The sequence below is a fragment of the Lagopus leucura genome, unplaced genomic scaffold (assembly GCF_019238085.1).
Source record: "Lagopus leucura isolate 7727_CA_CO unplaced genomic scaffold, USGS_WTPT01 Super-Scaffold_100001, whole genome shotgun sequence".
In the NCBI taxonomy this organism is placed as follows: domain Eukaryota; kingdom Metazoa; phylum Chordata; class Aves; order Galliformes; family Phasianidae; genus Lagopus; species Lagopus leucura.
In genome coordinates, this window is record NW_024962262.1 from 2581493 (window position 1) to 2597215 (window position 15723).

Sequence of the window (15723 nt, forward strand, 5' to 3'; positions counted from 1 at the left end):
GCTCAACTGTTTCACTCTGTTTTTGCTGTTTGGCATCTCTAACCTTGAGGGTCACACTTCAATTAAGCAACCACTTATTAGATCCATTTTTCTTGAAGTAATTTTTAACCAGGGTTTTCTAAGCTATTATTTTTTCTACTTCAAACAGTTTAACACCGGAGATCAGAAGCTTAGGGATGCCACTCCCACATCAGCTACCAACGTCCATTTTTTACAGTGATTTCAAACACCAGACAGGAACTTCCTAAGTACAACCCTGAATTCGGATGAATATCAAACCACAGAAAGTTAGATACAATGTCCATACTTAAAATATGTTTGCTTCTAGCCTTTCCTCACATATAAACGTTATTAGCTTCATTCAATTCAAACAGCAGTGGAGCATGTGGATCATGATGCAAGTCCCTGCTAAAGGGCTTTTGTCACCCATGGAAAGATCTGGTTGTGGCACAAAACTGAACTTGAAATCCTACCTAGAAGCTCTTCTCTCTTTCCTTCCCACTCTCTCCATTAACACTCACTATAAGGTAAAAATATTTGTAAGCAAATCTGATCACAAAATAAAATGAAATACCAGAAGTTTTTAAAATAGGGAATTGTGTGTGAATTCTTTTGAACAACCAGTGTACATGCATAGACAAAAGAGTAAATTATTAATGCAGGCTTGATTTCAATTAAGCATCAAGTCGAACGCAGCCCACAAAGAAACCAATGCATCAGTTTTTCCCATATCCTGTTCTTGAAATTAAACCAATTTAACATTTTAATTAGCAAAAATCTTTAAAGAAAGCTATAAAATCTGGCATTAGGCAATGCAAATTACAGTCCTTGAAATTTTATTCATTAATTATTCTAATTACTTCCATAGCTAATGTTATGTCTAAATATTAATTTCTGAAAAGAAAATGGCTTCAAGCTAGTCATTAAATCTTCCACTGAGGGAAGCCTGAGCCATCTTTAATATAGCAAGTAAAAAATCCTAATAAGTTACAGAAGGACACTAAACAGGATGTGCGTAATTCCTTTCCATGCCAACACAATTAAACTCTTAACAATGGACATTCCTCTCCAGTAATATTTTTGTGTATATGTTTTACTATATATATTTTGAATATTTTGCACCTACATTAGAGACTCCAATGCTTGCTTTCCAGGCTATTATAAAATTAAGTTTGAAGCCAGTGATTCTGTATACTTTCAGAGTGGCAAATCACATAATGCTACAATTTGGTTGGCACAATACTAGCTGTGCAAATTAATTATACTATTTAAAAAAAAAAGTTAATTCCTTGGTTACAACATGTCCAACAGATTTTGGCTCTTTAAAATAATCCTAAACTATGCTACTTTCTGTAGAAAGAGAAAAATTTCATAATTTCTAACCTATTTCTTGAAGCTTTTTCTGTTCTTATTTCAGAAGATACTTCTCTTTACCCTTCCTCAAACAAATGCTTATTTAAAACTGAAATTGCACTGAAACAAAAGGAACAGCAGGAAACCAAGATGGCTATGGATGCTTCTTACGGGAAAGAAGGCGGCAGGCTAGGAGTGAACTGGAAATTAGAAAATTCTTATCCGGGAAGTGAGACCAGTAGGTCAGAAGCTGCAGTGGGCCATTCTGCCCACTCCAAGCTATAGAATAGCACGACATAAAATTGAGATACTTTCTTATCTTTACTTTGATAGAATTATGGAATGAAGAGAACAGAATTGAGAAAGCGATGCTGAAAAGCTATTTCTCCGCTTATACATTTTACAACATAAACATAACTGCCCTAGATTTAGATTTATATTAATTTCTCTGTAGAGATCCATGAATCAAAGTGCTTGGGAAGACACAGTAAAAACTACTGGAAAAGTATAGTTAAAGAACTGGAACAGAGGAGTTCCACTCAAACTACAGAATGGTACCATCAGAAGCAGAAGATCTTGCCAAAACTGAATGTGATTCTATTGCTTAGACAACAGACTGCCTACAGCACAGTACATATCATGTATCTGTTTGTTCTCCATAAGCTGAGCATGGCTCTCCAAATTTAACAGATGAGCTTAGTGTAATTTCTTCTAAATGTGTGAAATACAAGGAGGGTTAGACAAGGGCTTTAATCAAGGAACACAGCGTTTAAACTTTGTCAAAATACTATATTTAAAAGAAGTGTCTCCACTCTTATGGTAAGCAGCTCTAACCATCACTGGAGTATAAGCTGGTAGCAGCTGTGAACAGCTATTTAGGTCCCAGGCTTAAATAGCTTTGTTCCACAAGTATGGAGAACGTGAAATGACAGCCTCAAGTTTTTCTGACCTTTGCTTCTATTACAGCAAGATATTGGGAATGATGGAGGACAGACTTCAGTGCATGATGTTCTTAATGCTAGACAAGAAAAAAGTCATCCCCTTCCTATATACACTTTCCAATGTCCAATGACTATAGTTCTTCATGTGCACAACTAGAGACAGTATCACACAGCACTGAACTAAGATTTTCTAAGGAGGCAGGAAAAATGAAAGGTAAATCAAACAGTTTAGTTTAACAAGCTCAGCTAGCAGCAGTACATCTTTGAATAAGAATTAATTGCTGGGTACACATCAGAAAAACAAGTTATTTTAAGATTAGATTTTGGCCAATTAGACTCTTAAAAACCATGTTTCTAACTCATATATTAAAAAGGCAGGTCACTTTATATTTTGAAGACACAACATCTCCACGAAGTGCAGGTTGCAGTTGCCTCGGGCATATTAGTAGCTCTAAGATTAATTTCAGCCCTGCTTGACATTAAATACTTATATAAAGCTTCTTGTTACAAAACAGCCTTTAATTAACAGTGAAAAGTAACCACAGCTACTAGCACAACAGATTGATACTACAAGCTATAATATTATAAACATTCATGGTTTTGTTAAATACTTTCATAACATTTTTGTTCTATAAATGAGTTGCACACAACCAAGCACACAAAGCTACGCCTATACATTCACACCTGCTCTGGCCATCCCATCTAACAAGTGGCCAAATAATCCTGGTAGTCAAAGATGACCTCAGAGGAATTGATTTCGCAAAACAGTATTTGTTGGTCAATAAGCAATTTGAAGTAACTCATCCCTCTGAGCACTGGAAGTAGGAGGCCAATGCTTCTGGTGCCAGAACAGCTTTGCTTCCACTCCAGCCTCCCATGAGGCCACTTGAACCTCTTGGCATGACATGGCACCTAACTCTGTCTGCAGGTGATCCACAGAAGAAACTTCAATATTTCTGAATGTCTTTAAAGCTTTTATTTGAGGAGAGACAAAAGAGAGCTGGATGCTTAATTCACGTTGACTTTAAATGGCCAAGAAAATGGAAAATATATAGAAAATAAGGCTTGTGAGGAAAATGGGCGTCATGCTTCTCCAAGTCCGGAGGAGGTAAACTTCATTTTGGACACTTTTAGAAAGCGAGTTCTACTGTAGCACCTCACTCATTGTTGCCAAACACAGATGACTTCCACAGATGAATTCCTCTTTCATTCTCTTTGCACTCACCCCATTATTTTCCTATAAGGTAGCAAACACTTGCAGTATCAGAGTGAGTTGCTAACATGGTAGAGAATATAAAAAGAAATCCCACTACCACCAGATTTTGCACACTAATTTTTATAAATTAAAACTGTAGATGAAAAAGCCATCTTTTTTTACAATGATTTGTTTATAATTTAGAAAAGAAACAATGTTCAAATACAAAAGCAAGTCGAAAATGCCTTCACAGTACATTCAAACACAGCTACCTGTGTATAAGTCAAATGCTGCCTTGATTTAAAAAAGCAACTACTCAGGAGCTGCAGAGGTAATGGTACTGGCTAAGCCACATGTCCAGCCCCTGGCTGAGCAGGCTGCAGGAAGATGAATTACACAGAAGGCTCACTATGCTTTGGGAAGGGATTGCACTTAATGCCCCGGAATGTGCCTCACTGAATGCCTGTGTCCAGCAACATTGGCTGGAATCCAAGCAGATCCATTACGTTCCCTTTATACATCAACTCACCACATGCCTTGGTGACACCGCAGATATGCCTTTCCTCCTCCCCTGTATTTTTAACTTGAGTATCTTTAACACGATTGAGATGCATACTTCAGGTTATACCATTAAGGAGGATTTTAAACCCAGTTTAGCACTTTGTAAATTATTGTGTTATCTCTCCACCTCTAATCTAATACCATACTGAAAATCAGGCAAATTAATGATACAGTTCACACAAATGCTTGCATGAGTTGTGCTGAAGCAACTGTACTTTCATGAAAAGTTATCTGCGCGTGAGCCCTTCAGATGCTCCATAAAATTAATTATTTTGACTCTTAAGTTTCAGAGGACAGTCTTTCTGGCTACACCACCACTCAGAGAAGCTCAACTTCAACTGTAGCCAAAGCATTAATAGGTTGGTTACATGATAGGTAAACTGCCTCTGAAAACAATTTTTTTAATCACTTCATGAACACTCACTTTGGAAAATGCATATGAATAATACTATTTATTGAACTTGTTACATACAGTAACATTTATAAGATGACTGTGATATCACAGGATACTTATTATGCATCCATCAGGTCCAAAACCAGCAGAACAAACTCCGGAGGGCAGCAGATTCACTTCTCCTCCCTTTCTTCCCTTACTATACAAGTATTACATCAAATAGAAGGATTCCAGGATCAAAATGGAATAAAGTATATTTTCTCTGCAAAACTAGAAAAGGCTTTTATGGGCTGTCTACAGATGAAGTTTCTCACATTCAGCAAAATATCTGAATGTGAAAAATTACTCAGCTAACAAACACGCATGAGTGTTTTGAGTATGTTACCTTCACTTTCTTACGAAACTATTTGTGGACTCTGCTCCTTGCATAATACGGTCTCCTATTCATTTATAGATGCCCATCTCAAGACTATCTGAACACAAGCTGATCACTACTGGTACCCTCTTATCTGTCTATTCAAGGTTTTCTGACAGAGCAGGCACATTTTACAATTTTTGTAGTACCAGCAGAGCATTGTTTCTTCAGAAACCTCAGCTTTTAAATTTGCTTTTACTTCAGATATAAGGGCTTGCGTGGTAATCAAAAGCTTGTTGAACCTTCCCCAGTCCTAGCATTTTGTCTGATAGAGGATATCGCCACTATCGCTGTAGTTCTGCCAAACACATCCATAGGGATATTAAATGGCTGTGAGTGTCCCTCAAGCATGAAGCAACGGGAAACCTGACCATCTGCAGGCCTGGAATGGTAAGTAACAGCTCTGGTGTCACCTCCAGGATGACAACATATTTTGCATGAAGTAAATACACTCCAAAGAACTGTGAGCAACTTTTGAATTCCACTTGTGCAATCCGCTGTCCAGCAGTAAGATGAATTGGATATTTCCACTGGCTAGAAACAGATGTGCATAATATCAATTTGAAGAGATGATACGCAATTGCAAACTCTACTAAACCATACCAGAGTCTGATTCCATCACATTAACGCAACATCCAGAATGTAAGACTACACAGCCTGGCCCAGAGTCACTCTGTATCCACCTCCCATTCTGATGTGGTACCCAGAGCCCAGATCAGCCCCTCTGTTCCAGCAACAAAGCAAGCTCCCCAGCAGCTCCTGACCCAGGGGCTGTGGGAAGCAGAGAGCACCCAGGGCCCTCTGAGCAATCTCACTCTGTAGAGCATGCTATGAGCAACAAGTCCTGCAGGGCAAGCACCCAGACCCCCTCCCACCCCCTCCCACCCCCCTACCCCCCAAGAAGGATCAAATTGACCGGTAATGAAGGGATGAAGAGGTGAGAGAGATGCCCCATTAGGTCTGCAACTACAGCCTCACAAATACTTGCCCAAAAAGAGTTGGCTGTGCCATGGCACTCAGTATAATTGCTATGCTTGAATCACTATTCACTGGAAGCGCTGCCTCCTACCCCTGCCTCTAGTAATGAGAGTACAGAGTGAAAGAAACATTACCAGCTGCTTCAAGTTTTTCACAGCAGAGAGCCCAACTATGACTCGCTGTCACTGACAATGCATCTTGAATGCATCACTGTCATTTCAAGAAGAACTGTCCAGGAACCTCTTCACCACACGCAAAAAAAGAAGCACTGATGATAAACATACAGCAAACAGATGGCATGTTAGCAGATGAAAATACATTCCTTTATACAGAGGTGTTCACAGAAAGAATCCACTATTTATTGCTATACAAATTTGTGCTCAACTCGCACACACAGTATTTCTGGTGCATGGAAGTTTCCATACTTTCCATCGTATTTCATACTCAAAGTTGAAGAGAAGTAAAAACACCAATCTCAAAATCGAAGAAGAACAATGGAACACTATTTGGCAGTATGACCTCATCAATTTTCCAAATTTAACTGCAGCTGAGAAAAAAGTATGTCAGCAATTTCCTACAATGTCTTTCTGGGAGGTTGAGTAGGAACATTCCATACTAGAAGCACAGTTAGAACAAAACAAAAAGTCATCTTCTACATTTTATGCTGCTTATTGTCAATGATGACTCTTTACCTGAGCTGAAAATGTAATTTTTTAAAAAATCCAGACACATAATAGTTGCTTTAAGTTTTGCAATTTGCTTTAAGCTTTGCAGTCTTCTCTGCATTGAGTCTTTCCCATAGCTCACAGCCTAAATGCATTTATTACATTTAGGTCTTTAGCACTCCTCTAAGTAAAACTGCTTAAATAAAGAAGAATTAAAGACAAGCACAAATTTCTTTAAGCAAGCACTTAACTACAGCTCTGTAGGAAAAAATGAACAATTCTTTTTCCTCAGAAGAAATAATAATGCAGCAGTAACACACACACATGAACATTAACCACCAAGTAATAAAACCTAAGTCCAGCTCTGATAAAATACAGAAATTAATTTACTTTAAATGGCAAAATAAATGTCACATTTTAACCACGCCACAGAGCACTTGTCGCTACCATCAATTATTCCCAACAGATTTTGCCTAAAAGCTTTCATACAGAGATGTCTGGCTATACCAAGTGTAAATGAAAAGAGTTTGCAGAGCTTAAGAAACTGTCAGTCAAATAAGGAAAAAATAGCAGCTTGCACTGACAGATAATTTGGTATAGGGCTAGAAAGAACTAATTTCAGACAAACTAAGTCATAGAACAAGAAAAGCATCTGCACATTGTAGGGCTCACACAGCTAAGCACCAATGGAATCTGCACGCTGTCTAAGTAGCTCTATTTCCATTACTTACTTGTTTCTCACGTGCTTATAAACCTCCCAGGCCCAACACAGAACCAGAACATGAAAGACTACGTTTCTCCACTGCTAACTTTATACTAAAACACAGCCACATGTAACTGCAGCAATTCATTTGTTTTAAAGTCTTCCTCTACATTACATTAGTGAGACAAGCATTTCGGGAAGAGAAACCAGATCTTGCACGTATCTTGAAGCACTGAAACAAATGTTTATGTTCTCTGCCATATGAACATTAGTGCTTAAAATGAATTAATCTATTAACATCCCAGGATGATTTAAACGTGGATGCAACATACTGCAAAATAACAGAAAAGCTGTGCATAAGTGGAGAGGGATCTCAGAAAGAACAGCTAAGCATTAAGAATGAGAAGTCAATCTAATGCGAACAACTAAAGCACATATCAATTCTTCTCACTCGTTCCCTATGGAAAAATCTAGATTATATAACAATGCCTTACACGAAGTAGAAGTTTCTACACATTTGGGGGTGTTGGTCAATGCTTGGCTAAACATGAGCCAGCAATGTGCCAAGAGGGAGGCCAAGAAGGCCAATGGCATCCTGCCTTGTATCAGCAGTAGTGCAGCCAGCAGGAGCACGGAGGTGAGGCCAACTCCCACCTCACCACACGCTCCCTTCAGGCAGTTGCAGAGAGTGATACGGTCTCCCCTGAGCCTCTTCTTCTCCAAACTGAACAATCCCCATTCCCTCAGCAGCTCCCCATAGGACCTGTGCTCCAGACCCTTCACAGCTTTACTGCCCTTCTCTGAACACAACTCCAATTGCTTTAAATATTGCAATTTTTGTTCTTTGTGTTGAGTCCTCTCTATAACTCATGGTCTAAATACTTCTAGATCTTTAGCACTAAAGTAAAGTTGCTTAAATAAAAGAGAGCTTAACGTCATTACTATCATACTAGTATATTTATTTTTAACACTGTATTTGCATAGTATTTTAAATATGCATTATACATATGCATGATTGATATCCTTACAAATATATGCATAAAATATAACTTACCTTGTAAGCATATTTATGTATATAGCTTTATATGCAGCTCAGCGTATTTTAACATCACACCATAATTTAATATATCATTAATATAATATGGCAGTTTCTCCAACAGTAGACTTCATCAAAGAAAATATCATACAAATAAATAAATAAATAAATAAATGAGGTAAGACTAAGAAAAAATGTCTTCTGGAAATACTGACTTCATATCAATTTTTTGTCTGTGCTAGAGATAGTCTGCAGTTTGTGGAGGTTGACTAAGGACTTTCTCAGCTGATTTGGCAAAGAAGCAAGGAAGGGATCAGTGCAGATAAGACAGTATTTATTAGCTACATCTGCTACAACTGCTTTATATAGATCTCATCACCGCAGGACAGTCACTCTTGAAATTTCTCCTACGCTGAATGGGACACAAACCTTAAGGAACAAATTTAAATGCTGCCTTGGTGTTTCAGCCTGGCAACATTCCCTTCTCTTATCTTCCAGCTCACAGAGCACAGAGAACTGTCAGGAGCAACAGGAAAGAGATACAGCCAGCTGTATGTATATGATTCATGTTCATTTTCTATGCTATTGCAGTTTACTTTAAGAAGTGCTTTTCTGGAATATTACCCAAACAAAAAGAAGCCTACTATGTTAAGTCAAGTATCGTGATAGGAACCACAGTAACAGAAAAATTACACATTACAAAGTATGAAAATGAGTGACCTGGAAGTACCCAGCACAGGAAATAAGGAGAAGTCCATTCTATGAACAGCCTCAGTGCAATTGTTACAGCATCTTTCTCCAAATTTCACTGGTGGCAGCTGATGAAAGAGAGTTAAATTTTAACCTTGACCCCTAAGATTACATTTGACGTGTTGTTTCAGTATCAGTGAAAACACCTGTACAAAGAATCTCAGTGCATACTGAGAAGGGAATAAATGCAAATAATTTCAAAGCCAAAAACTTCAGGATATAAATATCTCACATTCAAAAGGCTGAAATGGATACCACATATTTAAAGTTGTGAAACAAATGTACGTCCATAAGTAATATCTAAGTCTATAATTAATTATAACATCATGGCCCTACAGATTCCATACTCTCTATATCACATTCTATTTTGGGCACACAACATGACAATGCCTGTATGCCACTAATGTGGAGAATGATGTTTGTGATATATTTAATAGCTCAGTTATTGATTTAGACACCTGATACATACAGTATTTCCAAAACACAGAGAAATACAGAATTAAACAAGAGGTAGCTAGGGTTAGTGTGTTCGGCTGCACAAGTGAAGCAGTTCAGAAAGACTGAAGTATCTTCCAGAGGGGGGGAAAAAAAAAACAACAAGAAAACAACAAAAAACAGAGATGGCTGAGCTGTTAATACAGTTCCAAATATTTCTCCTTTTAGGTGAGAGTCATACTTATTAACACTTAATTACTAGAGCAATGTTGTCTTAAAATGCATTTTAGAATACTCTATTAACTGAAATTTACTCATTCTCCATGGATTAGGAGTTAACGATGTTATCGAGGTATTTACAGGCACAAAACCAAACCAAGTCTAGATGCCCAGGAGAGGAAAAACCTTCATACAGTCACACGATACACCAGAGTGAGAAGACAAACACGAACTGTGTTCAAACGTCTTATGTAGGCACGGACTATTGATATCCCAGGTAAGTAATCACAGACTGACTGCTCATTTCCTTTCAGAAATAGAAAGATTTCATGATGAGTTCAAGTCCCATCATGATCTGAGACAATATGCCATGTAATATTTATCAGGATAGTAAATATAGAAGTAAAGATACAGCAGCAAGTACAACACGAAGCTGGTACAGGGATGCTACCCGTGCTGACAAGAACACTGACTGCACTCACTGCGCATCCACAAAAGGCCATCCCAGCCCTCGGCGCTGCTGAAAAGAAACACGTGTGCTTCAGGAGCACTGGTAGCAAACCTGGAAACCACCTGAAGGTGCCAACTTTGCTGATGCTTCAGTGAGAAGATGTCCAGGTGCAACCTTAGGGCTGGATTGTAATTGTGATTTTTACTTAAAGAGGCTCCAAGTCACTACAATAATGGTAATTTGCATCATTTTTAACATAGTCTTGTTTCATTAGACAGATGTTATTAAGCACTGACAATCTGACTCTGTGGTCAGGTGTCCACCAGCTGAATTGAAGCAGGAGGCTTCACTGAGGTCTGTATAATATCAGAGAGAAGCATGTTCAATATGGATCAAAAACCTTTCCATGAATATTCTATCAAGGTATTATGCTGCATACTTTTATTTAATACATGCTTAGTTTTATTTTGTGTGCATGCCAGTCAGCTGTCATAGGTGCCATTGCACTTGCATTCTTAATTTCTAATAGAATAAAGATTCAAAAAACAAACACTTAAATTAGTTCTCAGGACACAAAACCTATGCTAGGATTCTTGGTCAAACAAAGGCAAGCAATTTGTTTTTGTATTTTATGTCAAAACACAAGAGCCTTCTTGTCTATTCCTCAGATTAGGCTGTACACATTCACTCTGGTTTTATTTTAGAACCGGATTCCTCCTGGAAATTCCATACATCACTACAAATCCTTATGCAACTGTATCCAGAGTTCTATATTTATCAAGATACCTCATCTTAACAACAACGTTCCTCCTTTGCATGAACCAGCCTTTTAAAGCAGATTGCAAAGAAGCCCCCATTAAAGCAAGTCCATTTCAGCAAGATGTGCCAGCAAGCCTCTCAGTTTAAAGCACTGACATGAATTACAACCAAACAATGGCTCCTACAAAGAAATGTTATTCCTCTTCTTTGTTTTTTTTTTTTCCATTTGGTGACTGAAGTCAAATGGTGCACATACACATCCTATCTGCCAATACTGAAAACCTTCTCCATGCAGCTTTTATGCACCTTGTACCTTCCTAGATACAAATTAATACAATGAGCAAAGAACTGCGGACTAAAAGTTGTGTAAATGAAGCTTAAGCCAAAGTGGCCCACAGTCCACAGAATACATAAAAATCATGAAAAGCTGAGAGCAATGTAGTTCTTCCTTCCACTGCTCTAACAAAACCTCATCAAATAATTTGAACCAAAAGCTTTGGCATGCACGCAACTGATGTCTTTTGGAAGCATGTGAGTGACAGTACTGCCATGCTGTATTCTCATCTATGTCTGAATTAACTCATTGAGCAAAAATAGGCTAAAAAGGTAACATCAGTGAGTAAATCACCTCTTGATTTGGACTGGAAAATTTACCCAAGTGCAAACCAAACGCAATGTACCAGAACCTGTCTGAAATGGATCCATCTCAGCAGTCAGTTGTTTGCAGACTCAAAGAAGGATCAAGAAACACAGAGAGTATCTTGCAGCTTTCAAACCCATTTGTCAACTTCCAAGGCTGGAAGCCCAAAGGATTTCTACTGCAACCCTGACAAAGTGAGCTATATTTGGTCCCCATAGTTTAGGCTATGAACTGTGGCACCCTCTACTGCTCCTGAATTGGTGGAGAGGCGCATTTTACGGCAGTGTCAGAACCAAGAGCATCATCCCAGAACAAAACTGCTGTTCACAGAATCTTTTACGTTATTCTACATGTCAGTGTCAGGCAATCGTTCCAAAACAAAGTTTTGTGGTGGTTACACAGACAGCCCAAGAATGAATTGAAGGTGAAGTTTTGATCAACAGAAATATTTTACAATTGTTCAGAATAAGAGTTCTTCTAGAACACTGAATTACCACTGCCATGCATGTCTTCTCCCAGCAATTACTAACATTAGAAAACTAGAGAAGGGTGAAACACTCCATACAACTTAACACAGTTCCAAAAAAGATTAGAGGACCTTTCTCCCTCCCCTCCTTCAAATATAAAATCTATTTCCTGGTTCAATAAACACATTTTAAATAAAATGTGAATTTCATAAATACCAGCCACTAAAAAAGGCACAAGTGGTTCACATTCCATTGTTCAGAGAATAGAATTCTCTTAACATTTTCAGTATGATCAAACACAATTAATGTGTTGTGTAAGACTACCAGGATGGGAATTGAGTCTCTGCTCATCTGGAAGAACCATAGCATATGGCTGAGACAGCTCCACCAAAAGAAGGAAGAGAAACAATGGCTACAATCACCTAACAGAAACCAGTAACAAAGACAGAGAGATGAATGCTGTTGGTTAAGTTCACAGAATGGTTGAGCCTGGTCAAGTTGTGCTTTCCACTTCATCTCAGGAAAGGAATACCAAATATTTAACCACGTTTAAAGCTCCTTGAGCCCTAGGAAAAGAATGCTGTAACACTATCACTTCTATGGGCAACAAAGAGACAGGACTCTGCATACCTTAGAATTTCAAACAAGTACTGGTAACAGCTTTACTCTCATTTGGAAACAGTGACAGATTGTAGCACAAAATGCTACAGAGATGGCAATTTCTTCAGGGTGAATCAAATTGCATTGTTCTTTCCCAAACCAGAAATTAAACACGTCCATAAAACCCTCACCAAGGGCAGGAGATGCTGCCTCTGGCAGCTTGGTGCTGCTCAGAGCTGCCTTGCCATTTGTACCATGTGTGAGCATGAGAGCAAAGCTACAGTCCCTCGGCAAGTTCCCAACATAGATGGCAGTTTCCTGATGTGAGCCATCCCAAATTCCCTTGCACGCTCTGCGCTGTGTACTTGATGCTTCACCATGACAAAGACTACTCAGGTAGTAGAGACTGCAAAGCTGACTGATGATAACAGCCGGTTTTAACCCAAGGATTCCAACAGCAAGCCATACAGTTTGTGATATCGAAGTGACAAGTAGTCACACAATACTGCATGTCTGATCAAGGTTCTCAATCACACATCATTCTGTCAATAACTTAGGAATCATCACTGCACAGTGCAACATGAACACTTTTGACTCACCTAATGTAAAAATCAGCATTTTCAGTCACACTGGCAGAACAAAGGCTCTCATCACTGCCACCTGATCCTTCATAAAAACTGACAGTTCCTTTCAGCTAGAAAAACAGATCCAGATTTCCCCAGTACAGACTCCATCAGCTTCACTGATAAATAGGAAACGTAGATAAACTCAGACCGTTATCTACACAGATTGAGGGGAAAAAAAATAAGATTACATTGCTTTTGCTATAATGTTTTTGTACAGTAGAGAGTCCCCATCATAAGTAAGGACATACGCCAACAGACACCTTACGCCTTTTTAAACATTTGGTCAGCAAACAGAGAATGAAAATAACTTCATAAATCACTTATAAAGCTGAAAATGTCCTAACTAGGTGGAGACTAGTTGAACACTAATGGCAAATATAAACACCTACAAATTTCAGCTACGTAAACTAAATGAAGAACAAGAAGCCACTAGCAGCATCTGAACTGCTTCAAACAAATGCAGCATGCTGCTTTGGTTCTGCCATGCTGTCCTCACCACTTTCACAAGCCTGTTCTGCCTTCAGCTCACTGCCCTTAGGAACTGATCAGGTACAGCGCGACACTAAGTACTTTTAAATAGGTCACTGCATTAATTGCAGCAACACAAAATACATGACATATGTCTGCTGCTACAATGGGACATTCTACAATCTTTTTATCAGAAGATCAGAAAGTTCAAATTGAATAAACTGCTTAACATTTTGCAGACCTCATCAATTTTCTGTCTCCAAAAATGAATCAATCCAAGAAGCTGCAGATCTTTGGAGTTCCCTCAGAACATTAGAAAGTGTATTAAAAAGGTTATCACTGCATTATGTGGAAGTCAGACCAAGAACACAAGAGCACCAAAGTTTTATCATTTCAACTCAACAGCCTTCATCTCTGGAGATGTTCAAGGCCAGGTTGGATGGGGCAGCCTGACCTGTTGGGTGGCAGCCCTACCCACGGCATGAGGTTGGAATTGGATGGACTGCAGGGTCCCTTCCAATCCCAACCATGCTGTGAGTCTATGATTATGCACTGCATTAACACATTTTTTATGTACCTATCTACAGATCTGCTTAAACAAAAGTCCCATATATATGAAATAGGCCTCTACAATAGGATTTTTTAAACATAATATAAAGTTGCTTTGCCACTGAGCTAAATATACTTCTGGTTCTATACAGTAAGGAAACGCATTTCCAATAAGGTTTATAGGGGAACAGTGGATGCCTTTCTCATGGGGAGCTGCATCCAGAAAACCAACTTTTTAACACGTGCTGTTCAAGGGCTCAGGACTAACACAGTCTATTTCAGAAACAGGCACACACACACACATCAGTTTTCTATAAAGAAACAGCTTAGAATATCTCCACAATTAAGATTTCAATATCAAAAAGCAAATCACTTCTTGTTCTTGACTTAAGAATACTTCAAGTTGCAATTCACCTGTCTGCAGTTCTGCCTGTTCAGTGGTTGAGACACAACTTCCGAGCATAGAAACCATTGAATGCTTCCTCAGTCCTCTGGACAGAAGCAGACAAATGGCAACACACGTGCACACTAATCTCCCTCACCCCACCTAAAACTAGATTTCCTCTCTGGAAGAAGGGTGGGGTAAAAGTTCACTACCTACACAAAAAAAAGCAACAGCGGGGAAAAAGCATCGCTGTGTTTTGGAACTTGTGGTGATTACTTTGGAAATGGTGCAAATAGTTCAGGAGCCCAACCTGAATGGTACTGACACTCCAAGGCAAGGTTCATCCCAACGTTCACCGCCAGGTATTGAGCAAACCATCCAGGTGCCATCCTACCCACTGCACGCCACGCAATTCAGATGAAACATAAAAGATGGAATTATTCTTTGTTAAGGGGAAGAGAGGTATCCCACCGTGTCACAGCGCCCGAAGCGAGGCCGGGCACGGCGAAAGGAGCCGCCTCCAGCACACAGGACAGCTCAGCACAGCCCACACCTCGCACACACTACGAGAACTCACGCCCAGCTCGCTGCCGCCGGGGCGGCCAGGCACCCGAGCAGCGCTTAGACGAAAATCCACTGCAGAAAGGGGCCAAGCGCTCATTAACGAAGAGGGGCCGAGAACAGCTCGAGCGAAATACCACCGGCCCGTCCCGCCGCCCGCATCCCCTGCCCGACCCAACAGCCGCAGCCCCCAGGGCCGCCGCCCCGCCCCGCCCCCCCCCCGCGCAGCACGGCCCTCTCGAGCCCCATCGCCTTCCTGAGGCGCCCGCGATGCGCGAGGCCCGGCACCCCGCCGGCTCTCGGAGCGGCCGCTCACCTGAGCCAGGACGGTGAGGAACGTGCCCGCCCCCGGCCGTCCCCAGCCGCCGCAACACGCCGCCACCGAGCCTCCCCCGAGCAGGGCGGCGGCAGCGGCCATCCTCCAGCCGGGCGGGCGTCGCTGACTCCGGGCGGGCCGCGGCCCGAGCAGCCGTCCCCTCAGCGGAGCTCGGGTGCCCGCCGCCAGCGCAGCTCTCCACGCCGCCATCTTCCCGGAAACCGCCGACATGGAACGCATGCGCGGCGAGCGGGGC

At 40.3% G+C, this 15723-nt stretch overlaps 1 protein-coding gene across 1 annotated transcript in view; it reads right to left on the minus strand.

The window, feature by feature from the left end:
- MICU2 (mitochondrial calcium uptake 2) overlaps nt 1-15707 on the minus strand; it is a 132525-nt gene extending 116818 nt beyond the window's left edge. Inside the window, exon 1 of the mRNA XM_042866711.1 lies at nt 15468-15707. Coding sequence (XP_042722645.1) covers nt 15468-15707 — 240 coding nt within the window. The remainder of the gene's footprint in view (nt 1-15467) is intronic.
- Nucleotides 15708-15723: the final 16 nt, after the last annotated feature.